This window comes from Camelus bactrianus, chromosome 13, assembly GCF_048773025.1.
Source record: "Camelus bactrianus isolate YW-2024 breed Bactrian camel chromosome 13, ASM4877302v1, whole genome shotgun sequence".
NCBI lineage: Eukaryota > Metazoa > Chordata > Mammalia > Artiodactyla > Camelidae > Camelus > Camelus bactrianus.
The window spans coordinates 55,996,196-56,021,236 of NC_133551.1; the positions used below are offsets into that span (position 1 = coordinate 55,996,196).

The 25,041-nt window shown below is 45.1% G+C and overlaps 1 protein-coding gene across 1 annotated transcript in view; it reads left to right on the top strand.

Annotated features, from left to right (window-relative positions):
• CSMD2 (CUB and Sushi multiple domains 2) overlaps positions 1 to 25,041 on the top strand; it is a 575,735-nt gene that overhangs the window by 395,712 nt on the left and 154,982 nt on the right. The window contains exons 23-25 of the mRNA XM_074376903.1: positions 4,483 to 4,639; positions 6,681 to 6,872; positions 13,068 to 13,194. Coding sequence (XP_074233004.1) covers positions 4,483 to 4,639; positions 6,681 to 6,872; positions 13,068 to 13,194 — 476 coding nt within the window. The remainder of the gene's footprint in view (positions 1 to 4,482; positions 4,640 to 6,680; positions 6,873 to 13,067; positions 13,195 to 25,041) is intronic.

Consider the following 25,041-nt stretch of genomic DNA (forward strand, 5'->3'; position numbering starts at 1 on the left):
TTTAGGAATGAAAAAAGAACATAGTCATAGATAAGGTAGACATTATGAAAATAATAAGATAATATTGAGGAAAAAGCATAAGCCAAAAAATCTGAAAGCTTAGATAAAATAGAAATTTTATAGATAAAAGTACTAATAACAAGAAAAAATAGTGGAGAGGCTATAACTCAGTAGTAAAGTGTGTGCTTAGCATACACAAGGTCCTGGGTTTAATCCTCAATACCTCCATTAAAAAATAAATAAATAAAAATAAATAAACCTAATTACTTCACTCCCCCCCAAAAAATAACACATTTTTAAAGTAAAATAAAAATAAATTAAAAATTTTAAAAATTACCTCCCCTCCAAAAAAAAAGGAATAAAAAAGAAAACTCTGAATAAACCAATAACCATTTAAAACATTGGAATTCTCCCATTTTCTCTCTCAAAATTGTCTAGACTGTTTTACAGGTAAGCTCACAAAACTTCAAGGAACAATTCAAGCAATAATTAAACTGTATCAGAAAAAAGAAGAATTAGCATCCATCTCCCCACTCATTTTATTTAAGTGGGGCAAGTAGAAATACTGATGTCAAACTGAATAGGGACAATATAAAGTATTAGGTCCATTTTACTTATGATCATAGACCTAAAATTCTATATACTATATCATGTTGAATCTAGCTGTGTATTAAAACAAAAATGACCAAATAGAATTGATTCCAGGAATGTAAGTATATGTGCTACATTGTTTGTAACCGTGTGTTAAAAGCTATCCATTCGACGTACTCATTTTGAATCCAGCCATCTTGCTGAGCTGTCTTATTAGAGGTAGTGGTATATGTATATCAAAACATCAAGTTGTACACCTTAAGTATATAAAATTCTTATTTGTCAATTTCATGTCAGTAAAGCTGAAAAAGTAGAAACATCTAATGGGAAGAAAAGAAAGAAGTTTGGATATATATAGATAGAAATCTCTCAGCTTTCTCAGGGATAAATCCATCACCTGTGTATAATGATGAACTGAAACATCAAAGCAATTTTCTTATGGATAAGCAATATTCTGTTAGGAAATAAATGTATATGAAGGCCCAATTCCCAATAGCAATTAAAAAAATATAAAAATACCCAGAAGTAAGTACAGAATTTTACTGACAGATACAAAAGATGACTTGATTAAATGGAACCAGATGCCATGTGTATGGATAGGAAGATTTAATATCGTACAGATGTATGTTTTCTCTCTTATCAATTCATATGTTTAATGTTAATCAGTCAGAATCACGGAAATTGTTTTGGATCTTTTAGGGGGACTGGGGTGGGGAGTTGTTTCTCTGAATTTGAGAAAATTCTTCTTGAGTTTATCTAAAAGAATAAACATGGGAGATTAGTTTTTTAAGTTAAGACAAATCACTGCACCAAACTACATTCTGACTCCTACACTATTAGGGGGAATGTAGTTTGGTACAGCCCTTTATGGAAACCAATGTGGAGATTCCTTAAAAAAAAAGTGAAAATGGACTTAACCCTATGATCCAGCAATCCCACTCATGGGCATATATCCAGAGGAAACTATAATTCAAAAAGCTGCATGCACCCCAATGTCCATAGCAGCACTGTTTACAATAGGCAAGACATGGAAGCAACTTAAATGTCCATTGACCAATGACTGGATAAACAAGTTGTGGTATTTATATATACAATGGAATACTACTCGGCCATAAAAAAGAGTAAAATAATGTCATTTGCAGCAACATGGATGGACCTGAAGATTGTCATACTAAATGAAGTCAGACTGTGAAAGACAAATAGCATACGATATCACTTATACGTGTAATCTAAAAAAAAGGATGCAAATGAACTTATTTACAAAACAGAGACAGATTCACAGACGTAGAAAACAAACTTATGGTTACCGGGGGGAGAGGATAAATTGGGAGTTTGGGATTTGAAGATTCTAACTACTGTGTATAAAATAGGTGACCAACAAGGACCTACTGTATAGCACAGGGAGCTATATTCAATACTTTTTAATAGCCTATAATGAAAAAGAATAATAAAAATAATAAATATATTACAAAGCTACAGTAGCTAAAACAGTGTACATCATACACCAGGAATAGACACATAGATGAGTGCAGTGAAACAGAAAGTTGACCAAAAAATTTACATTTACATAAGTATATATGTGATAAAGGTGGATTTAATGTTGCTGGTGCGTAGAATATTTACAGAGTTTTCAGTTAAAAATGGTTAATCAACCAGGAAGAAAAAGTATCTTATACCTTATGCCAAAATAAATTCCAGGTGGATTTAAGGACAGAAATTACTAAAAGAAAACACTGGTTTATTTATTTATTATATATTTATTGAGTGCCTCTCATGTTCCAGGGCACATATTCTGGACAATGATATGAGAATGATTACATTGTAGGTTGAGTTCATTTTGTGATGGAAATTTCTGCAGCTATCTAAATGCTGTTGTGGGAAATATTTAATGATTTGAAAAATAGACACATTATATTAAGTAAAAGAGCAGGTTACCATATACTATCTATAATTTGATCTTGTTTCTTATTTAAAAATTAATTTTAAAAATATATAAGGAAAGACATGCATAGAATGAAGGCTAGAAACATAGTCACCAAAATGTTATGAGTGCTGGAAGTTGCTTTTCCTTTGTGTTTTTCTGTTTTACAAGTTTTCTGCAATGAATATTTTATCATAATGACGCATTAAGAACATTTTTGTTATTAATGAATAAGGATGAACTATGCTTTGAAATTAAGGAAAAAAATCCTGTTCCCATCATACTTTTATTAATGAATAACATATCCAGTGAGTGTTCAAATATTTAATTATCTCATAAATGTCATAGTGTTTTTTAAATTTACAGTTTATTTGAATCAGGATCCATATAAGTTCTGTACATTGGATTCATTGCCGCAAGTATTTTTGTAGTCTTTAGGTTTCTACCTCCATTTCTTTTTTCTACCCTCTTATAATTTACTTGTTATTTATTTATTTGTAATTTATTTATTTATAATTTATTCATTGTATGTGTTCGTCTGTCCTCCATATTTCCTTTGAGTTGGAAAATGGACCCAGTGGCTTGATCTGATTCAGGTCTGACTTTTTTTTTTTTTTTTTTTTTTTTGGCAAAATGACTCCATAGGTATTGGTGTGTCTTCCATCAAGAAGCACATGATGTCTGGTTGTCTCTCTTGTTGGGATGTTAGCAAGTGTCAATGATTCATGCCTTAGTCAATTAGTTAGAAAAGATATGTTTTAATGGGTAAAACTATTTTTATAACAGTCTGGATGCAGCAGTGGACCAGACTCTTTGAACTGGTGTCATCTGTATGTCTGGACACTCCGGAATTCTCCCAGTCTATCCGTGATATGAAGCAATGGCACATGGGATCTGGAAACAAGGCTTCTGAGGCTCCCAGGGACCTCAACAAATCTTTGTAATATATAGCACTGTTAGCTTGAAGGATGGCTTCTTTTAGAAAGCTTTGCTTCATAAATAGTAGATGGAAATATTGTTCCAATTTGCTGGCAGCTGGCACCACATCCTGTGCCATGCACAAATATTCATCACCCACCCATAGATCCCATCTTTGATATTTACCAAAGCACCAGGGGGCCCTTCACTCAATCACAACTTCTGTTGTTGTTTGTACAATTATCTGGAAAGGAGCAGCAATCTCGGAACCTGGGGAGCCAGTTCATTATTCTGATGATTGTTGTCTTTGCTGGTGCTCAGGAGTTCAGGGGACAGATGGGAGCTGGGGAAGCCAGCTGCCTGCAAGATCCCACCCCTGGCAACCCCGGTAGGCCCTCACCGGAGCCCTCATTTTAGGAGGGAAGGGGCAGGGGCTGAGCTTGGGAAAGGGAAATATACCATGTCACCTGACATGCTGGCCATTTTACCTCTGTCTCGCCTGGATCCCAGGGGCCATGTCCAGCAGAGTGGCTGAGACTGAGGCCACTGCCACAGCAGGGTGGGATTAGGGAGGAGGATTAAGGAGATTGTCTCATCTCCTGGAAGGACAGGATGGAGTGTTTAGCAAGGCAGAAATGTCGAATGCTTGCAGCCTGCCTGTCTGCAGAAACAGATGGCTTGGACACTCAAGCAGCCCCAACCTGGCCTCCCCAATTTACTGAAGAATAGGCTAGTACCATATGGGGATTGGGGGAAACAAGACCAGATCTCCCCTGGAAAGGTGAGAACAGCATCAACCAGTTCCTAGAGGTCGGATTCACACGGAGATAGGCTGGACACAGAACTGGCACGAGGTGGAGGCAGATGGGAGGGGCTGATAAGTCCCTCAGTGGCTAGCTCCACTCTGCCATCTTCCTTGCATCTGATGACTCACTACCCTTCTAACAGTCGTTATCGGTGCCAAGCTCTGGGAATGTGGGCTGTGGGGTGAGAAGCCATTGTTTAAGGTAAGGCCACACTGATGACATCGAGTTGGGCTCTCCTGTGTCCAGGTCTACGATGGCAACAACAACTCTGCCCGTTTGCTGGGGGTGTTCAGCCGCTCCGAGATGCTGGGGCTGACATTGAACAGCACATCCAGTAGTCTGTGGATTGATTTCATAACCGATGCTGAGAACACCAGCCAGGGATTTGAGCTACAGTTTTCCAGTAAGTCTGTCTCGCATCTGAATGGACAACAAAATTGGGCTTTCCCTGGTTCCACACACAGGGAGGTTGGGCTCTGGGACATCGCCCAGCAATCAGTAGGTTTGGTTTTCTCTAACTGGCACATGCTTAGCTGATTATTGCCCCTAAGATGTTGTGCCCACGATTTGGAATAAGCTGCCTCGTCGCAAACAGCGCTATGGTTACACCCATGATTAACTGAACTGACAGTCGCCACACACCTTGTACTCACTAAGAATCATAATCACTGAGCCTTTTGTTCAAAGCAACCAGAGAGTAGCCTTTCCTAGTCATCATATTTATAAAATAATGTTCAGCTACAGTCAGATGTAAAAAATGCAAACACTGATGTATAATTATGTTCTTTTTTTACAACTCCCTAAAGAGTTGAGTCTTGATTCTTTTCCTTTTCTCATGATTTTAACTTTCTCCTTTATGCTGGAGATTTCAAAAACAGAAAGCACCGAGGTCTGTACACAGCCCCAGAGTACTTGGGATTACATTTCCATATGTTGGCTTCACAGCCATTTTATTCATTTATTTGAGCTTCTCCTTGCCCAGTAGATCCAAAAAAAATGTGCTTTTACAGACTATTTTAAATCCAGTGAGTATTCATCAACTGATAAATGGATAAGCAAAATGTGATATATCCATCCATACATGGAATATTATTTGGAAGCACCCTAATTGTCCATCAATAGATGACTGGATAAAGAACTTATGGTATATTTATACAATGAAATACTACTCAGCAATAGAAAAGAATAAAGTAATGCCATTTCCAGGAACATGGATGGAACTGGAGTTGGTCATTCTAAGTGAAGTAAGCCAGAAAGAGAAAGAAAAATACTATATGATATCACTTATATGTGGAATCTTTAAAAAAGAAAGAAAAAAGAGGACACTAATGAACTCATCTACAAAAGAAACAGACTCCCAGACATAGTAAACGATCTTATAGTTACAGAGGAAAGGGGTGGGAAGTGCTAAATTTGGGAATCTGAGATTTGCAAAAAAAAAAAAAAGATCCAGTTCTGAACCATGTGGCAACCTGGATGAACCTCGGAGACATGATGCTCAGTGAAAGAAACCAGTCACAATACATGCGGTCACATGTGTTGCATGATCCATTATATGAACTGTCCAGAACACGCAAATCCATAGAGAAGGAAAATTGTTAGTTGCCTAGGGGTAAGGGAGTTGAGGGGGCATCACCATCTTTCTGAGATGATGACAATGTCCTGAAGTTGATTGTGACAAGAGTTGCACAACTCTGTGAATAAACCGGAAGGCACTACCTTGTACGCCTTAGATGGAAGAGTGTTTAGTATATGAGTTATATCTCAATAAAGCTGTTAGGGAAAAAAAAAAAAGACAATGAGTCTACTCAAGATTCCTCTTGCCTGGGCATTGAGGCACATCAGTGGAAGAGGATTAAATAGAGTCATATTCAAATTCCATTTCTGTCATCTGAGACTGTGGAACAATTTATGTGACCTTCCCGAGTCAATGATCTCAGCTGTAGGGGGCATCGTGACCCCTCCCGGTAAGACTCCTGTGGGTAATGAGTGAGAGAGAGCAGAGGGGCCGCACCAGGTGCTCGGAGTAAGCTTGGCAGAGGCTTCCTTCTCCAGGCTGTTTCAGCAGAGTGTATTTAAGCAGGACGTAAATGAGCTTTGAAACATACACTTAAAGTGACTCCCATATTACACTCTCCTGTCGCCGTGTCTCAGTGAGCAAAACAGAAAGAGTGACTCCAGCTATCAAAATGCTATGGGGTCCAACAAACAAACAAACCAAAAAAGAAAACCCTGACCCTATACATGAAAACTATTCAAAGCTGTCCTGGGAGAAATAGCTGAAATCATTTACACAGAGCGACAGGGGCAGGAACACTCAGGAATGTACTGTCACCCGGGCACAGCCACGTGGGTCCATCAGGACATGCCCGCTGAGGCCACAGAGGGAGCATGGTCTGTGCCACGGCGCGTCTCGCTCATGCTGTCTCTTCTTTCATCACCAGGTTTCGAACTCATTCAATGTGAGGACCCAGGAACCCCCCAGTTTGGCTACAAGCTTCACGATGGAGGCCACTTTGCAGGGAGCTCTGTGTCCTTCGGCTGCAACCCTGGGTACAGCCTGCGGGGCAGCGAGGAGCTGCTGTGTCTGAGCGGAGAGCGCAGGACCTGGGACTGGCCCCTTCCCACATGTGTCGGTAGGAGGCCTCTTGTTCTTCCAGGGAGCCCTTGGGTGTCCCCTAATCCCAAATTCCAGGCTCTGGTCTCGTAGGGTCTCCCAATGGACCCCACGCTGCAGGCCTCCTGTTCACGGGAATCACCGCCAGCCCCACCCACCCTGCAACACTGCCTCACTTGCACACCTCATTACATGAGTGCAGCAGCACAGTCAGGCAGGCGGTGGCTTGCCACTGTCACACGTGCAGTGAGTGGGACCAGAGCCGAGTCACGCCCTCCGAGTTGCGCTGCTGGCGGTGGAGGAGAGGTGGGAGGGTCATTTAGAAGGAAGAGGTGGGCCTTGTGTGGTTCCAGGGGCTTCTGCAACACCAAGACGCAAATGAGTCTCCAGCTCACTCTGGGCCTCACTTTCTCTGTAAGTAAAATGGGGCTCATGCCCCACTTTCCAGAGGAATGTTGAAAGAAAGAGTAAGAAGGAGTAAGATTCTGAGCTGGCATCTGTTTCCCTCTTAAGAAAGAATACGACAAAGAACTAGCATCTCCTTAGGCCCAAGGTGCTTCCAGAATGTCGGCGCAGGCCCTCGGGAAGCCTTACCCGCGTGTCCCACGACAGAGAAGCCTCGTCTAAGGCAGAAGTGGGAAAGAGGCAAGAGCCATCCTTCTGTCTGTCTGGCCTTTCCACCTCTCACCACTCACCTCACCGCCCGTGGTACCCTCCCTGGTATCAGGATTCCACCACACTGCTTTGTCCTGCATCCCCCACCTCAGCACCAGCCTTTCTATCTCTCCATCCCCTTCCCCAGGGCCCACAGCCTCACCTTGTCTGTGCAGCTCTGGCTAATCTTACAAGAACAGAACACCCACTGGAAGAACATTTAAGTGCCTACCAAGCACCATGTGCCGCAGTTGGTGCAGGTGTGTGTTTGGGGATGTGCGGAGGCAGAGAAATAAAAAAAGAAAGAATGACGCGTTCTTCCTGCTCTTGGGGAGTCCATCCCCGGGCAAAGAGAACAGACACATAAACAGATCATTGTAATACAAGGTAAACACCGTACAAAGAGTAGGTGCCAAGCGTTGAGGGAATACGAGAAAATGGTTCATGGGAGGTGATGTGCCCATTGAGACTTGAAAGGATGGGTAGGAATTCAGGGAGGGGAGGGCCGGGAAGTTGGACTTTCTAGCCTGAGCACGTGTGCGGGCCAAGGGCGTGGACCAGCATGGCAGGAAGTGGTAACGGCGATATTCTTTTCCCCTCGACAACTCCATTTTAACAAGATCTTTGACATTTTACACAACAGAGGGGCTAAAGGCAAAGATTTTAGGCCTGACAGTGGACAGACCAGGAGTGTGGCCTCTGAGTAGCCTTTAGAATCTTCCTCTCTCTTGGTGCTTAAGGAGGACCCCGCCTGCAGGCACGCCCTGCCCCTTTCTCCCGCATCCCTGGCTTTATCCCCTTCTTCCATCATGTGCCAGGCCCCACACCAGCTGCTAAGAATACAGAGAAAAGCAGGTCCCAGGCCAGAGAGGGAGGCTGGGGCATAAAGAGACAACAGTGTGATGCCGTTGGCAGGCCAGGGAAGACAAAATGTGAAGATGATGACACGCTGTGAGACAGTCATTTGCTTTGCAGACAGATTTCACTGTAAGCTTCTTCTGAATATCACATGTGCCCGTTGGACTGAACTTAGAGGATCCACTCAAGCAGTGTCAGAACACGTGTTTATACCTTGAACCTCGGAGGCCTTCCCCCCACCCCCCAACCCGAGACCCTCTCAGGCCCCACTCAGGCCCCACTGAGGGGTGGGAGGCTATGTACTGGGGACAGTGTGTGTAGATTTTTACACAGGTCATGTTGTGGTAGATTTGATCATGGTCTACCAGAAGTGATCATTACAGCTCAAACACCCAGGTGTTTTCTTTTTTGTTGTTGTTTTTGTTTGTTTGGTTTGGTTTTGGGTTTTGTTTTGTTTTTTTTTTTTTTTTTGGAAGGGGGGGTAATTAGGTTTGTTTGTTTGTTTACGGAGGTACTGGGGATTGAACACAGGTCCTCATGCATGCTAAGCACATGCTCTTCCGCTGGGCTAGACCTCCCCCTGCAACCCAGATGTTTTCTAAGTCAATAAGTGGACGCTACAGCCCAAACAAAGCTGCTGAGGCTCCAGGATGGGACTAAGAGAGACAACCGCAAAGATCAGAGTCGAGAGGTCTTGTCAGTGAATCTGCTGCTTGCTGGCCACTTGCCCCCACCCCCTCCCCGCAGCCAGTCCCCAGATAAAGTGACCCTTGCAGAAAGAAGCAGTCGTGTCCACGGGGAAGTGCTCCCAGTGCCGCTGCCTCCAGACACTCACTGTCTGGGAAGTAGGAGGGGCTTGTCCATGTGGAATATGGAAGGAAGTGTCCTGCCACCTTCCTGGTGGCCTCTGCCATTTGTGGGGCTAGGCAGGCTTCCTCCCCACGACATATAGCTCCTCCCCTCACCCACACACCCCTCCCTGCCTTGGGCCCCTTCAGTCCTGCATCTCTCAGTCAGGTTGGCACCTGCCAGTCCAGCATCACCACGAAGGCAGTGAAGCATGAGGAGAGGCTCTGGCCTCGGGAGCAGGCTGACTGGCAGGGACCCCCCTAACCCTGCCTTAGTGGTCCCCTGTCAAGCCATGGGGCCCAAGAGATGAGATGCTTTATGGGCCTTTGTCGCAACAAGTGAAGGTCAATTTATGACCTTGAGCACATTTTCTCCTCCATCTTCTAAGAGCTGGCTTAGTCAGCATTCCCTTTCCTAAAAAGCTTTGCAACAAATCTCCTCGCCACGTTCACTCATGCTCCCTTGATTCAGACTGTTAATAGTAATTTGCCTGGGAAGCAATAAGTTTCTCTCATTTGCTTGACCATCCACCCATCTATTCATTCCATCAACATTTGTTACACCTTCTATAATGTGCCAAACACCAGGCCAGGCACTCGATCTACAGAAGTAAGTCTGGCAAGGTCCCTGCTACCCAGGAGTGTCTGGTCTTTTTTTTTTTTTTTTTTTCTTTTTTTAACATTTTTTTATTGATTTATAATCATCTTACAATGTTGTGTCAAATTCCAGTGTTCACAATTTTTCAGTCATTCATGGACATATACACACTCATTGTCACATTTTTTTCTCTGTGAGTTATCATAACATTTTGTGTATGTTTCCCTGTGCTATACAGTGTAATCTTGTTTATCTATTCTACAATTTGAAATCCCAGTCTATCCCTTCCCACCCTCCACCCCCCTGGTAACCACAAGTCTGTATTCTCTGTCTGTGAGTCTATTTCTGTCCTGTATTTACGCTTTGTTTTTGTTTGTTTGTTTTTGTTTTTGTTTTTTAGATTCCACATATGAGCGATCTCATATGGTATTTTTCTTTCTCTTTCTGGCTTACTTCACTTAGAATGACATTCTCCAGGAGCATCCATGTTGCTGCAAATGGCATTATGTTGTCGGTTTTTATGGCTGAGTAGTATTCCATTGTATAAATATACCACATCTTCTTTATCCAGTCACCTGTTGATGGACATTTAGGCTGTTTCCATGTTTTGGCTATTGTAAATAGTGCTGCTATGAACATTGGGGTGCAGGTGTCATCCTGAAGTAGATTCAGGAGTGTCTGGTCTTGTGGCAGAGATAGATGTGATTTTGATAAGTTGTTACACGTGCTGTGATAAAAACCCATTCACGTTATAATGGAGACAGAGAAGAGGATAGTGTCAACTCCATGTGGGGAGAGGAGGGTGTCACAAAAGGTCTCGTGGGGAAGATGCTGGCTGGCTTGTCCTTCCAGGCAGAGGCCCTTAGAGGCCCAGTGTGCCTGGCCTTGTGGAGTTCCTCACACTTGGCTAGACTGAGGGGCATCAGGAGGGGGCTAGAAAAAGCCAAAAGGAGCCCCTCTGGGGGCTCGATGGACCCTCCTAAGGAGTTAAGACTTCACTCTGGGAAGGAGGGTTTAAAGCAAGCAGTGACATGGCTGGTTCTTATTTTTGATCTTTTTGGTGGCACTGCTGAGGATGGGCAACTCTGCCACCCTAGGGATGGTGAGGCCCTGAGCCATCACTCTAATGATGGGGGCAGAGTGGGGTCAAGTGTGAAAAGCATCTCAGAGGCTCAGGCCCTGGGTCTCAGAGCAGATTAGATGCGGGGGAGGTAGGAGGTGGGGAGGATCACCAGCTCCTACTTAGGTGACTGCTCTCATGGGGAGTGTCGACCTTTCACTGGTCCCTTGTCTCCAGGCCCACCCCTCTGTGCCCCTTCAGATTGCTACCAGGGTGTTCTTTCTGACATGTAAAGTGCACTGGTGTGTAAAGTGATCCATTACTCACGTGCAGAAGCCTACAGTTCTGCTATGGCGGTAAACAGGCAGCAGCCTGGTGTGCAGGGCCCCTTGACGCATGCCGCCTGCCCAGCTTTCCAGCCCCGGCTCCCACCACACCCGATCCCATACCCTGTCCCCCAAGCTGCCGTGTGGTTTCACACCTGCGGGGAGTTTGCAATACTCTTCTCTGTCTGCAGTGTCCTCTTCCTGCTGGCCTCTCCCTTTAAGATGCCCTTGAAGTCAGGGCCCTCCCTGCCTCTCCCTGCCTGTGCTAGAGGCAATTGGTCACCTCCTCCACTATGCTGCCGCCTGTGGCTTGGTTAGGGCACATGGCATGCGCTGTGGCTGTCTCCTTCTCGAGGTCAGAAGCTCTCCAGGAGGAAGGATGTCGTGTCTGGTTTCCCTCTGTGCTCCTGGCACCTGGCACCCGCCCAGCTCGTCAACGAACAGGTTCAAGTGTCTGCACGTCCTCCAGGAGACTTCAAGGCATTTGGTCACAAACTAGGAGTTTAGTCAGGGACCTTTTGTTCTCAATAGCCTTAATGAGATATACTTCACATACCATACAACTGGCCCATTTAAAGTGTGCAATTCAATGTTTTTTCAGTATATTCACAGAGTTGTACAACCATCACCACAATCTAATTTTTGAACATTTTCCCCCCAGAAGAAACCCTGTACCCATTAACAATCACTCCCCACTTCTCACTCCCCTTTAGGTCTTGGCAACCACTAATGTACTTTCTGTCTCAGAAGATTTGTCCATTCTGGATATTTCATATAAATAGAATCATACAAGATGTGGCCTTTGTGCCTTGCTTCTGTAACTTAGCATAATGTTTTCAACATCATGTTCATCCGTATTGTATCATATGTCAGTACTTCATTCTTTTTATGATCAAATAATATTCCACCGTATGCATGTACCACATTTGTTAACTCATCCATCAGTTGATGGACATTTGGATTTTTTCCCCCTTTTTTGGATATTATGAATAATGCTGCTGTGGTCAGCAGTGTATAAGTTTTCATCTGAATGTACGTTTTCATTTCTCTTGAGTATATATCCAAAAGCAGAATTGCTGAGGTCATATGGTAACTATGTTTAATTAACATTTTAAGGAACTCTATAGGAAACTGTTTTCCAAAGCAACTGTATCATTTCATATTCCCACCAGCAATGCCTGAGGGTTCCAGTTTCTCAGCAACCTCACCTACACGAGTGTCTTTTTTAATTATGATTATTAAAGTATGGTTAGTTACAATGTGTCAGTTTCTGGTGTACAGCATAATGTTTCAGTCATACATATACATACATATATTTGTCTTCATATTTTTTCATAAAAGTTTACTATAAGATATTGAATATAGTTTTCTGTGCTATACAGAAGAAATTTGGTTTTTATCTATTTTTATATATAGTAGTTAATATTTGCAAATCTTGAACTCCCAATTTATCCGTTCCCACCACCTTTCCCCTGGTAATCATAAGATTGTTAATGTCTTTTTTATTGTAGCATCCCAGTGGGTGTGATGTGGTACCTCCTTGTGGTTTTATTCTGCATTTCCCTAATGTCTTACGATGTTAAACATCTTTCCATGTGCTTATTGACCATTTGTATACTTTCTTTGCAGAAATGTCTATTCAGAGCCTTTGCCTGTTTCTCAGTTGAGCTGTTTGTCTTTTCACTGATGAGTTGTAGGGGATTTTTGTAGATCCAGGGTACACGTCTCATCCGGAAGACTTTCCATATGCTGCACTCAGTCACCTGGAAAGAACGAGAGGGACTCGGGCACACAGGCAGGAGCGGCCACTGAGCTGTTGCTGTCAGCACAGGTCACCCCATGAAGCTCACTCTTTTGGGATTTCTTTCAGCTGAGTGTGGAGGGACAGTGAAAGGAGAGGTGTCGGGGCAGGTGCTGTCACCCGGGTATCCAGCTCCCTATGAACACAACCTCAACTGCATCTGGACCATCGAGGCCGATGCCGGCTGCACCATTGGGTAAGTGTCAAGGGTGGCACAGGAACCACGGCCTGCTGTCCTGGGGAGTCATCACCAGAGTCACCACCAGTCCACCCAGCCAGTGGCTGGCCATGCCCACCTCACCTGGAGGCCCTTGTGATCGACAGTGGTGGCTCTGACCCTAGGCTCAGGCTGGGGTCCATGGAAAATCTGAAAGGGCCAGCATCAGCATCACAAGGCTACCGTGCAAGTTCAGACGGTTCACTGGCCTCAATGGCACAGTTGCAGCACGGTGGCTGAGGGCAGAGGGAGCCCCAGTTAGAATCTCAGCCCTGCCACTTACTGTTAGTAGGACTTTGGGTGAATCTTTTATTCTCTCTGAGTCTCACTGGCTCCTTCTGTAACATGTGGGTTAGAACACTGGCCTCCCAGGATAAAGCACCTAAGTGAGACGTTGCATGTAATATACTCAGCACAGTCCTTGGAACACAGTAAACATCTCATCCTGGTTCTGTGGTTATTTCTCTGACAGGAGTAGGGGTCAGCTTGGAGCTGTGTGACCCCAGACGGCTTTCCTTTCTCCTCTGAGTTTCACAATAGCCCTATGAATACTCATGGCAAGCCCTAGTCATAAGTAGACGTTCTCATTACTCCTGTTTTCTAGATGAGAGAACCGAGATTCCAAGAGAATGCTCAGTGTGTCTAAGCTCGCCCAGGGAATCAGAAAGCTGGGGGGTGAAGCCAGGTCCTTCTGAACCTTCACACTAGATCACGCCACTGGCAAAGCTGGGTTCAGAGGTGCCGTGAGGAAAAAAGTAGGTTGGTGTGGCCGGATGGATGGAGGTGTGGAAGGAGGATTGAACCAGGCAATCAGAGAGGAAGCAGTCTGGCTGGGGTGGGGGATGCAGGTGGATAAGGAAGGCGAGACAGAGAGATTCACAGTGGGGCCTGGTTACAGAGGCTTCTCAATGCCAGTGAACAAGAGGGAGTCATGGTAGGTTCTTAAGAGGGTTATTTCCAGTGGAGATGATGCAGGAAAAACGGGTGTGGGGCAAGAGAAGGGCTGTGTCCCAGATCTCGGTGGAGTCCTTGGGACGTGCCCTGCCAAGTGTGGGTCCTTAGCTTCACACAGGAAAGAATTCAAGAGTGAGCCACACTTGAGTAAAGATAGATTTATTTAGAGAGATACAAGCTGCATAGAGTGTAAGTCAAGAGAAAGGCCATGAGGTGTGGGGGTTGGAAGCTCAGGTTAGAGTAAAAGTAGTTACACACTCTGAAGACGAAGAGGAGGGAGTGAGAGGTGGCCACAAGGCGAGGAGCTGTGGTGCCAGTTTTTATGGGCCTGGTAGCTTCATATGCTAACAAATGGGAGGACCATTCTAATTACCCTGGGGAAGGGACTGGGATTCCCACGAATTTGGCCGTTGCCCACTCTTTGACCTTTTATGGTTACCTTTGGAACCGTCATGGCACCTGTGGGCATGTTATTTACCATGCTAATATATTACCATGGGCGTATAATGAAACTCAAGGTCTACTAGAAGTCAAATCTCCCACCATCTTGAGCTTCAGGGCCTACTGGTGGTTGAATCTTCTGCCATTCTGGTGTTAATTGCCGTGTTATTCCTTCAATGGCTCTGCCCTGCCCTGTTCCTTCCTTCCTATCTCGGAGAGAGCTCAGGGCAAGAAAACCAGTCAAGGGTCTGTTGCAATAATCCAGGAATGCAGTGTTGAGGCTTTAGAATAATGGGGAGTCAAGACAAGAGGCAGAGTGTGGCCAGGAGACACTCACTGCCTGGGAGAGTGCTCAGTTACGGGAACTGGCTGAATGGGTGTGTTGCTGCCGGAGATACAGCTGTTTGTACATTCACTGATGTACACGCATCCTTAGACTCGGTGCAATTAAAATTAAAGGAATGTATGAAGTGTTTGCCACTTGCAAGTTTTTGAGCTCAGCTCTGTGCAAAATGAGGTCAGCAGAGCTCTTAGGGATTTTGTGCTACTGGGACAAGTCAAATGCACAGAGTGATCCTACACACCACTGCTGGCGTCACACCTGATCAGCCTGCCCTCTAACTATAAACCTTGCCTGGCCCCCGTGCTCACGGAAGCTGAACATCTTATCCTGGTTTCAAGACCATTGGGACCTCAACTCACCTTGTTTCTCATAACTTTTCTTCAGTGACAAAGCTCAGTTGCTGGTGGCCCTGTACATGTACTCATGGCCTCGCTCTGTGCCTCAGTTTCCACTCTGCCCTCCCTGGAATTCCCGCCTACCTCCAAAGGCTTATGTCTTGAAGTCAAGTGCACATGTCAGCTCACCCAGGAAGTCTCCCGATCCGCTCTCTGGAGACTCCTCAGAGTCCTCTCTCCCCTTCTGGATTCCCGTTTCCATGGCCTGTGCTTCCTTTATGACGCTGACCACATTTCGCCTCTATTTATGCTCCTACTTTACCTCCCCAACCAGAGCTGTAAATCTCTGCCTGATTTATCTTTGCAAGTCTCCCAGCTCTCATCTCAGTGCCCCCGGCACCTGGCAGAAACATAACACGTGTCGAATGTTGAATGAATGAATGACACAAGCAGGACCCAGGTATAAAGCTGGTTATATCACTAGCAGATCCATGAGGGTCCTTCGGTAAATATTAAATGAACAATGAGGGCATCATAAGCGTCATGATGCCTTTACTTTAGTGTCTACATATGCAAATCAGGAGGTTTTCCCACGTTTCTGGCGCATCCCTCATTCATTCATTCATTCATTCGTTCCTCCATGTAACTGCTGTCTGTTTCATACACGGCAGTGCCTCTGGGAGGTGCTGGCATTGCATAGATGAATGAGACCATGTTGTTGCTGGCAAAGAGGAGAAGCATGTGTACACACAGAGAGAGGTGATGGAAGGAGGTGAGGGATTGGACGGCAGGAAGGAAACTAGAGAAGCTACCCTGGAAATGGTGACACTAGAGTAAGTCCTGTAGGATGGAAAGGAGATTGCCAGGTAGCCAAGGAGGAAGGTTGGCAGGACAGAAGAGGCAGAAGAGGGAAGGCAGGGTGGGCAGGTTCAAGAAGCTGGAAATGGGTCCACGTGGCTGGAGCATCACCTGCGGCTTGGTAGAGGGAGGGGCAGCGGTGGGGGATGAAGCTGGTGGAGCAGGCTGTGTGTGGAGGACCGTGGGGGCTGTGACGCTCGGTATGGCCCTCTCCAGGCAGCCTCATGGGGAAGGGGCAGCTGGGGTCTGGGAGCCCAGGGAGGAGGAGGCTGTCTCCAGAGCATCACCAGGGTGAGGAGGTCTGAACCCAGCCAGTGGCGGTGGGGATGGGGAGGAAGGATAAGCTCCGGAGACATTTAATCGGTCACACCAGCTGGGCTCTCTCCTCCGTAAATATGGACGCTGAGGTTCCATCTGCTTCCCCAGTTTCTGTTGTGTAACATACAAAACGTAAAATAGAAAAGTGGAAAGAACAGAAGGCCACGCACCTGTAGACCTACCCCCAGGTCTTCTAGTTCACAGCTGCTGTAAACATTGGCCATATTTGCTTTCTCTCTTTTTTCTTTTCTTTTTTGCTGAATCACGTGAAAGTAATTGTAGACATCTCGATACTTCTTTCCGAAGTATTTCAGCATGCATCCTCTCCCTGTCGTAGTAACCTTAGCAGACCCAAGACCTGTGACATTAATCCCCAGGGTTAAGGGTTAGGACAAGCACTGGAGGAGCCACTGACGGGGTGAGCACAAGGAGTCAGTGACGGGATTCTGGGAGGAAGTACTCTCATCACTTCCAGGAATGACAGGTGTGGGGTGGGCTGGAGAGGAGACCAGAGGTCCCTTCCTAGCCCTCAGGAAGAGAGGATCAAGACAAACAGAGGAAATATACCCTCCAGAGTGACATGTCAAGACCTACAAGGGGGCCTGCTGGGTGTGTGTGAGGACCCTGAGATGGAGAATGGTGGGGAGAGGCTGAACGTCACTTCAGTCCTCCATCTGAAGGCTTCTTGGAGCCACACGACCTCAAAGGAGTTAACCCCAAATGAGCAAAGCAGGGCTTCCCCGCTGCACTGACAGCAGCCGAAAGATGGGGACGGAGTGACGGGACACTCTCCCCTCCTCCTCCGGCCCCTCCACCCAAGCCTGCCTTCCCAACAGCATCTGTAGTGACCACACGTGCATCTGTACCCTCGCCTCCTCTCTCTCCCTCACCACCCCCGACACCCCACCACCCCTGGAACAACCGGCAGCCAAGTTAAGGGACTTCCTAATCAGACTTCCTATATTCAGAGTAAGACTTCATTATTATTTAAGTGAGAATGTCTTCATGGACTTTTTCTATATAAAAAAAAGAGATACTCATTTTTTAAAATTCACAATGCAAACAATAAAGAAGTTTATAAAGGAGAAATCCAACGTGCCCAGCATCGTACTCTGTTCCCCTCCGACACCCATCAGATAGCCATTGACCTCCATCTGTTCTACTTACTCTTTGAGATACTGTAGATATTTTGTACGCCCACCTGAAAGCGGATGCAATAATTGTGTTTTCTCAAACAAGAGCACCTCTTAGTGTGGCTCAATAACGTGCTTTCTGTTTTACCATTTAATCATATATCATCATCTGATTATGTCAATATGTATAGATCGGCCGCATCCTGGTTGATGGTTTACGAGGAATTCTGTTGTCTGTCCAACCATAACTTATTTAACTACTCCCCTCTTGGTAAAGTGACTATTTTCAGGTTCTCGCTTCAGTGAACATCCTTATATATGAATCTTTAAACAGTTGTCCAATTATTTCTTTAGGATCTATTTTTAGGAGACAAATTTTGATATATGACCTCAGATTTCCCTCTAGCTATTACAGCAATTTACACATCTGCCAAAAGCCAGCTCCCCGACATTGCATCACTAGATGTTGTCAATTCTGTCAGTGTTTACCAGTTTGATGGACAAAATTATATTTAATTGTCTTTGCTACTTCAAGTTCTTTGTGTATTTTTCTTTGGGGGAGTTTATTTTTTTCATATAGACTGTTCAGCTGGGTTCATTTCTAAATTGTCTATAATTTTAGTTTTGATTTCTTTTAACCTTGAGTATTTAAGAATGTTTTAAAAGTTACTGAAGTTGTTATATATTTTGTATCACCTCTTTTATTAATTCGATTTTTACTGCATTGTGCTCTTGTCACTTTTTGAATTTTCTCTTATTTATATTCCATGTATATTTGAAGAAATTGAAGAGTACAGGGTTTTATACATTCCTTCTACATCAAACTTCTTATGCTGTCTTTCGAGCGAAATATATGATGCTTTTTTTTATGGCTCTCTTTTATCTTTAATTCTTCCTGTTGTTAGCTGATTTGATTTAATTGGCTTTGTTTCTCCAATAGGGATTTGAAAGATCTGTATCCTATTTTCATTCTGCCAGTGATCTTGTGTTTTCATTAATTCTGTTTTCAACAGTATTTAGCCTGTTATTTCTCCCTCTTTATTTTGAAAATCTTGTTTTCATTTTCTGTTTTATTTCAAGAAAACTGCGTTTTCTGCTTGCAGATTGCTCTTGACAGCCTACTTTTGTTTTTATCAATGTATTATCATCTTGCATCTCTCTGAGAACACCACTTCTGTTTTGTTTACAATGGCTCCTGTTTTTCCCTGCATCGACAGCATTCTGCAGTTGGGCCATTTGGTCTGATTATTCAGCTGGATTCCTATAAAGAGCTAATTATCTTTATGTCCCAGTTGTCGGACTGATTGTCATTCATTCAGTATCAAGTTGCAGCTGAGAGCTGGACTCTGACACCACACTAGCAACCACTCTTACTAGCTGTGTAGCGTGGGAAGGTCTCCAGGCGGGCACCGGGCACCTCAGCTCTCTTATCTGCAACGTGGGGATTAGAAATAGTACCTGCCACCTCAGGTTGCTCTGAGGATTAAGTGCAATAACATATCTAAACACCCAGAACCGTGCCGAAGACGTAATTCCCAAATGTGGAGAACCCCCTCCATGAGCTGGTAGGTGGCTGTTCCTTTGACTCAGGAGAGCCTCCCTAAGCACAGCAGGTTGTAAGTCACCCCTTAGAGACACTGATGGTGGGTGCCGTGCTGTTGGTGGGAGCAGGTGTGAAGCACCTGGATGTGTCAGATGGGAGGGGCCATGGGACAGACCACAGGCCAGTCCATGAGACTGTCCCCAGGGGCCCAGGCAGGAGAAGACTTGTAGGTGCCTCTCCCCACCCCACCCCAGCCTCGACCCAGCACTGGAGGTGACCAGAGGGGTCTGTGGTCCCCTCACCCCAGCAAGCACCCCAGGAGTGCCCAGGAGGGGCAGTGGGTGGCTGCAGGGATTAGTGTCCAGGCTGACCCCGGGGGGGCCCTGCCTGGTCATGCATGACCAGAGTGGGCTGGCAGCCAGACCCTGCCCTTGAACTCGGAGGGCATCTCCAGCGCTTGGCAAGCGTTTCTCCCAGAGTGCCAGCAGTGGGACAGGCTGGCTGATGAGCTCCATCCAGGCCCGGCAGCTAACAGCAGGAGAGCAGACCAGTGACCTGTACCCTTCACGTCACCCCTCACTGTGTCGTCACAGTGGGGTGGGACCTCTTCTCAGTTTCCAGTGTTGGGCCCCAAGCTTTCCTTTTTATCATCAGTGGACCAGCTTAGATGAAAACTGGAGAAGAGAGGGAGGCAAAGCCTTGTGCTCCTGGTCCTCCCATCTACTTAACATTTTTCAAATCTCTACAGAATACCAGGTTCTGGACCAGTTATTATTGTCCCCATTTTATAGGTGAGACCATTGAGGCCCCGAAAGGATGAATGTCTCACCCTTACCCAGTGATATGAGCTTCAAATCCATTCTGTTTGGCTTCAGTCTAACATTCTGACTCTGGTTTGGTTCCATTTAACAAAACATGCACTGAACACCTTCTCTGTGCATAAGACTGTGTGATGCTGTGCAGTCCTTGTCTTCCAGAGGCTCACGTTCTAGTGGGAAATAGAGAGACAAACAGGGACCTCCAAGGCAAGGCAGATGCTGTAAGTAATTGCAAGCCAAGGTCAGCAATGGAGAGGAGGAAGAGAAGCTGCGCCTGGAGGCGTAGAGGCAGACATTCCAGCTGAGGGGAAGGAGAGTGAAGGCATGAACACAGGGGAAAATCTCAGTTCTGTACACGAAGGAGGAGGCAGCCCTCATGTGACGTGGCTGGATGTGGGGTGACAGGCATGCATGGGTAAAGAGGGGTCTCTGCAGGACCCCGAAGGCCAAGACGAAAACTCTGAATGGATTTCTCAATATAAATGGGAGCCATCGGAATATTTTGAATACAGTAAGGACATTCAGTTCAACTTAAAAACTTGGAGCATTTATTCAGTGCCGGGCATTCTGCCAGGCACTCAGGGTATAAATATAAACAAGAAACAGTCTTTTCCCTTGAAGGTCTCGGTCTTATAGATAGAAATTTTATCCAGTGGGAATGGAAATAGAAAAATGGGCCAGAGCTGGCTTCAGCAGATGGAAGTTCACTTTTCTCCTGGAAAAAAAGATCTGAAGGTCCTATCCAGACCTGGTGCAGCTGCTCAGGATGGCATCACTTTTCTTCTTGTTCTGCCATCTTTAGGCTTTCGTCCTCTTAGTCACCTAGTCGACTGCTGCAGCTCCAGGCATTGCGTCTGTGTTCCAGTCTAACATAAGAGGTAAGAGGAAAGGCAACAGAGTTTTTTCCCAGTGAGGGTTTACATATTTATTGGCGAAGAATCACCATCCTGACAGACATCTTCCTACATTCCACTAGTCTGAACTTGCTATGCCTGGCTGAGGGAAAGTAAAAAATCAATTTTGTTTTGCTTTTACAATTTCAATAGTGGAGACAGATGAGAGGTTTGGAAATGGAGTACAGATAAGCCCACCTATAGTGCCTGCTTAGATGCTTGTATAACGAAATAAATGCTATCGTAGGGGTATGTACAAAACACAATAGAAGGCATGCACAAGGCCAGTTCATAATTCCAGGTGGCAGCTGGGGACAGCGTGTTACAGAGAGGAAGCGCTGCTCTCGCTACGCTTTACAGAACACTGATAGTTCACCATGAGGACTGGAGGTGCAGACCTTCCAGGCATGTGGAAGGCAGGACGGGGTGGGTGTGCAAGCTCTACTGAAGGAGCTCACTGTCTGGTGTGTCCTGACGGTATCTCCACTGCAGGAGGTTCAGTGGTGGCAATGCAGTGGGTACATCGACTGGGAAACCAGGGAGGAATCTGTTTAGTATAACCGTCTGATGGGACCTGGTTACATTCAGAAGACTTGAGCTTTGCTTCTTGAGCGCACGTTAGGTTGGAGTTGAGAGCTCTCTGTAGCTGGCTGGAAGGGAGGGAAGAGGAGGAGGGAGAAGATACCGTCCTTTACGGGTATGCTTACGATAAAGAGATCTGGGGCACTTGGAGGATGGAGAACTTATTGTTCCTGGAACCTATGATTTCTGCTCCTACTGTCCATTTAGTCATAAAGCTCGTATTTGGTTAACAGTCCCAGTTTGTTGATGTTTAACTGCAGAGATGCTTCTTAATGATTAATGCAGAGGGCAACCTGGAAACTCCATTCTTGGCTGTTGGTTACAAAGCAGTAGGATTACTGAGAGAGGGGGCCATGGTTTTGATTAACCAGAACCCCTGCCCAGTGGAGCTTGTCTTCCTGGGAGGATGCTGGACTAGACAGAACATCTGGCTGTGCCTGAGAGCCCAGATTCCCCCACTGCAGTTTCATATCAGTCACAAGGCAACAATCCCCTGCTGCGGTCAGCGTCGCTTCCCTTTAGCCAGCAAGTGGGCAGCTGGCCCAGAAGAGGCAGAAGGCACCAGAAGTAAAGCTTCTGTTCACAGCTCTTGCCAGGAATCGTGGCTGCAGGTTTAGCAGCTTCCAGAAGGTTTATTTTCATGCAGTGACAGTAAGTCAAACCTTAAACGGAGAAGGTCCGTGTACTCACACTGCAAGAGCTGACCTCCTGAAAGAACTGAACAGATAAGTACAAACATGATGCGGTATTGCTTTGTCAGATTTAAGGTTTCAAAAAATCAGGGAATAAGCCAAAAGAGCATGCAAGTTTTTGAAGGAGAGGTTGTAGATAACCTGGTAGGTATAAGTGTAGCTTGAAGAGTGGTGGTGTTCTGTGGCAATTTGGCTTTTCATAGATTACCTCCAGAAAAAGAAGCGCAAACTACTTCAAATTATCCAAGAATAATAATCCAGCTGAGCTACACTGGCTAGTTGGCCAGAAGACATCAACTTGACTGCCAGTTTACAATCCCAGAAATGCTTTCCAATATCTTTTAGCAAAAGAATAAACAGTGTAACCAAAGGAATACAGACCTTGTTTGCTGGCCACATTGGGCCAATATAGCTCTCTCCCTTTCAAAAGGTAAGTAAACAGGAGGAGGGTATAGCTCAGCACTAAAGCTCATGCTTAGCATGCACAAGGTCCTGGGTGCAATCCCCAGTACCTCCCCTTAAAAGTAATAATAATAATAAATATGTAAATAAAGCTAATTACTTCCCTCTCCTCCTTGCCAAAAAAACACAAGATAAGTAAACAAGCAAAAACTGAATTAAATTAAAAACTTGTAATGCCACTTAAAACATACCATTCTTTAAAAAGAGAACCATTTCCCTAAAGAAATAGAAACATATTTCCTGAAAAGACATTACTCTAGTAGGCAGAAGAGATTTTAAATGGGTAAGTAGGTAATACTCCCAAGATAGATGGCACAAGGGAAGAGCCTCTACTGTTACACGCAGAGCTTGTGCTGACCAACCTGTGGGCAGGGAGGGAGCTGTAAGGAGCCACGTGCCGGTGCCTACAGGTTAAACTTCCACACTGCAAGAAAAAGTCGCTCAAATTAGGTAAAGAAAAAAATGCTGCTAAACAGAAGAACTATAAAATATTAAAAATAAAAGTTCGAGACAAAGGGATAGCATGAGATAAAAACATGGGTCACAATATTGCTTTTCTAAATAAAGGTAAAATTCAGGGTAGTGTATATATATTCATATATAATATACGTAGTCGTTAATTGAAATATATATAATATAACATATATAAAGGGACAGAGGGAATTATTTCATGTGATAAAATGCTTAGTCCACAATAAGGCCAACAGTCATGAATCTTTACACACCCAATAATTTAACAAGAAAACATAAAGCAAAATCTGTCAAGGAGCAATTGACAGTCGTAGGAGACTTGAACACATCTCCCTTAGTGAAGTAAAGGAAATAAATCAATAGAACGAAACTGCAATTTGTTTTAGGTGGTTTTTACCATTTTTGATTTATACTGTGTATCAAGGCTCAGTGCTAGGTGCTTTATATGTGATTTCATTTTCAGTAATCCTCTTGGCAACACTGCTAGACAGATGATGTTACTGACATTTTACAGAGGGATAAACTGAGGCTCGGCAGGGCCACTCAATTAGTTACCAAGATCTAGGATTTGAACCCAAGTCTTTGACCCCGTGGCCACTTTGTTAGATAACCTTTTCAGGAGGCAGAGCTTCATGTCATGGAAAACACTTCTTCCAAGAAAGATAAAGACACATCTGCCCCTCACAGAGTCCCTGACACCCCCAGGGCAGGTTCTGGCTAACGACAGGCTGTCACAGAGCCTTCCTGAACAGGGTGATGATGCCAAGAAGGTCACTGGTCCAAGGTTACTCAGCAAGGAAGACTGAAAGCCAAGGCAGTAGCTTAAGCGCTGCGTTTCCGCGCTGCCTTGACCTCCCAGAACACCCGACACCGCAGCTTCTTCTGGGACCTAAGCCCAAGTTTATTCTTTCACTTAAGAAAATAACAAAAGCCTTTTTTTCCTGTTGAATACCAGCTGATGCCAGGAAAGGAGAGCTCCTAATTTTGCTCTAGACACCAATGCTTGCTTTGGGCTTTGGTCCGTCTTCTCAGTGTTTGCTCTTTGGATAGCACGATGCTTTAATTATTATTGTCTGCTATTATAATCACGGTTTAATTGTTGGGTTGCAGCGCTGTGGCTCAGAGGGGGGCATTTTGTAAAACAAGTATTATTTTCTTACTGTCATTTGCAATGTCACTGAGGATAATTTAAGCTGCATTCTCATTTGGGGACAGGAGTGACTGCTGACCCCCATCCCCCTGCAGCAGCTGTTCGTTCACATGCCGTTTTCCCTTGATATAAAGATCTGCTGTTATGACTCTTACCGGTGCAGTGCAGCATCCGTTGTGTTCATGCTGTGGTGACAGTTGCTTGGAAGCCGCCGAGACCCTTTCATATTCCGGGGCCCAGTTAGAAGGCAAGTGAAATCAACATATAAAGATGCTATGAATTTTTTTCCTAGTTCTTGCACATCCACCTAATGTGTAATGCATACAGATAAACCATCTCTAAGGATGGAGGTGGGCAGTATCCAAGAAGTGCCCAACATGTTAAAGTTTCCTTCAGACTGAGAGAGTGGAAGACCATTATCCCAGAAGGGTTATGTGGACAGCACTTCAGAAGTGCAGCCTCCTGCGATGACAGTTTGATGCTCTCCTAGCTTTTAGATGGAGGTTCTGGTCATAAAGCTCTGCCGGTGCTTGAAGCTGAGTGTCATGAACCTTAGTGGGAATCTTAAGGGTGTCTCAAGCCTCCCCTTCAGGGAGTCTTAGTGGTGGGCTGGTGGGCAGAGGTAAGGGAGTGAGCGCCATGTGGGGGCGCCCTCACCTGGGGACCCGCCCTTGGGACACTTTGCTGGAAGGTGGAAGTCCGTGGAAACACCACGACGTAAAGGTGTGCAGAGATCCCGGAACAGGGGCAACTCCACAATCCGGGGCTTCCTGCAGTTAGAAGGGGTGGCAGCCCCTCAAATGAAGACTCAGCCCCAGAGAAAGCAAGCAGTT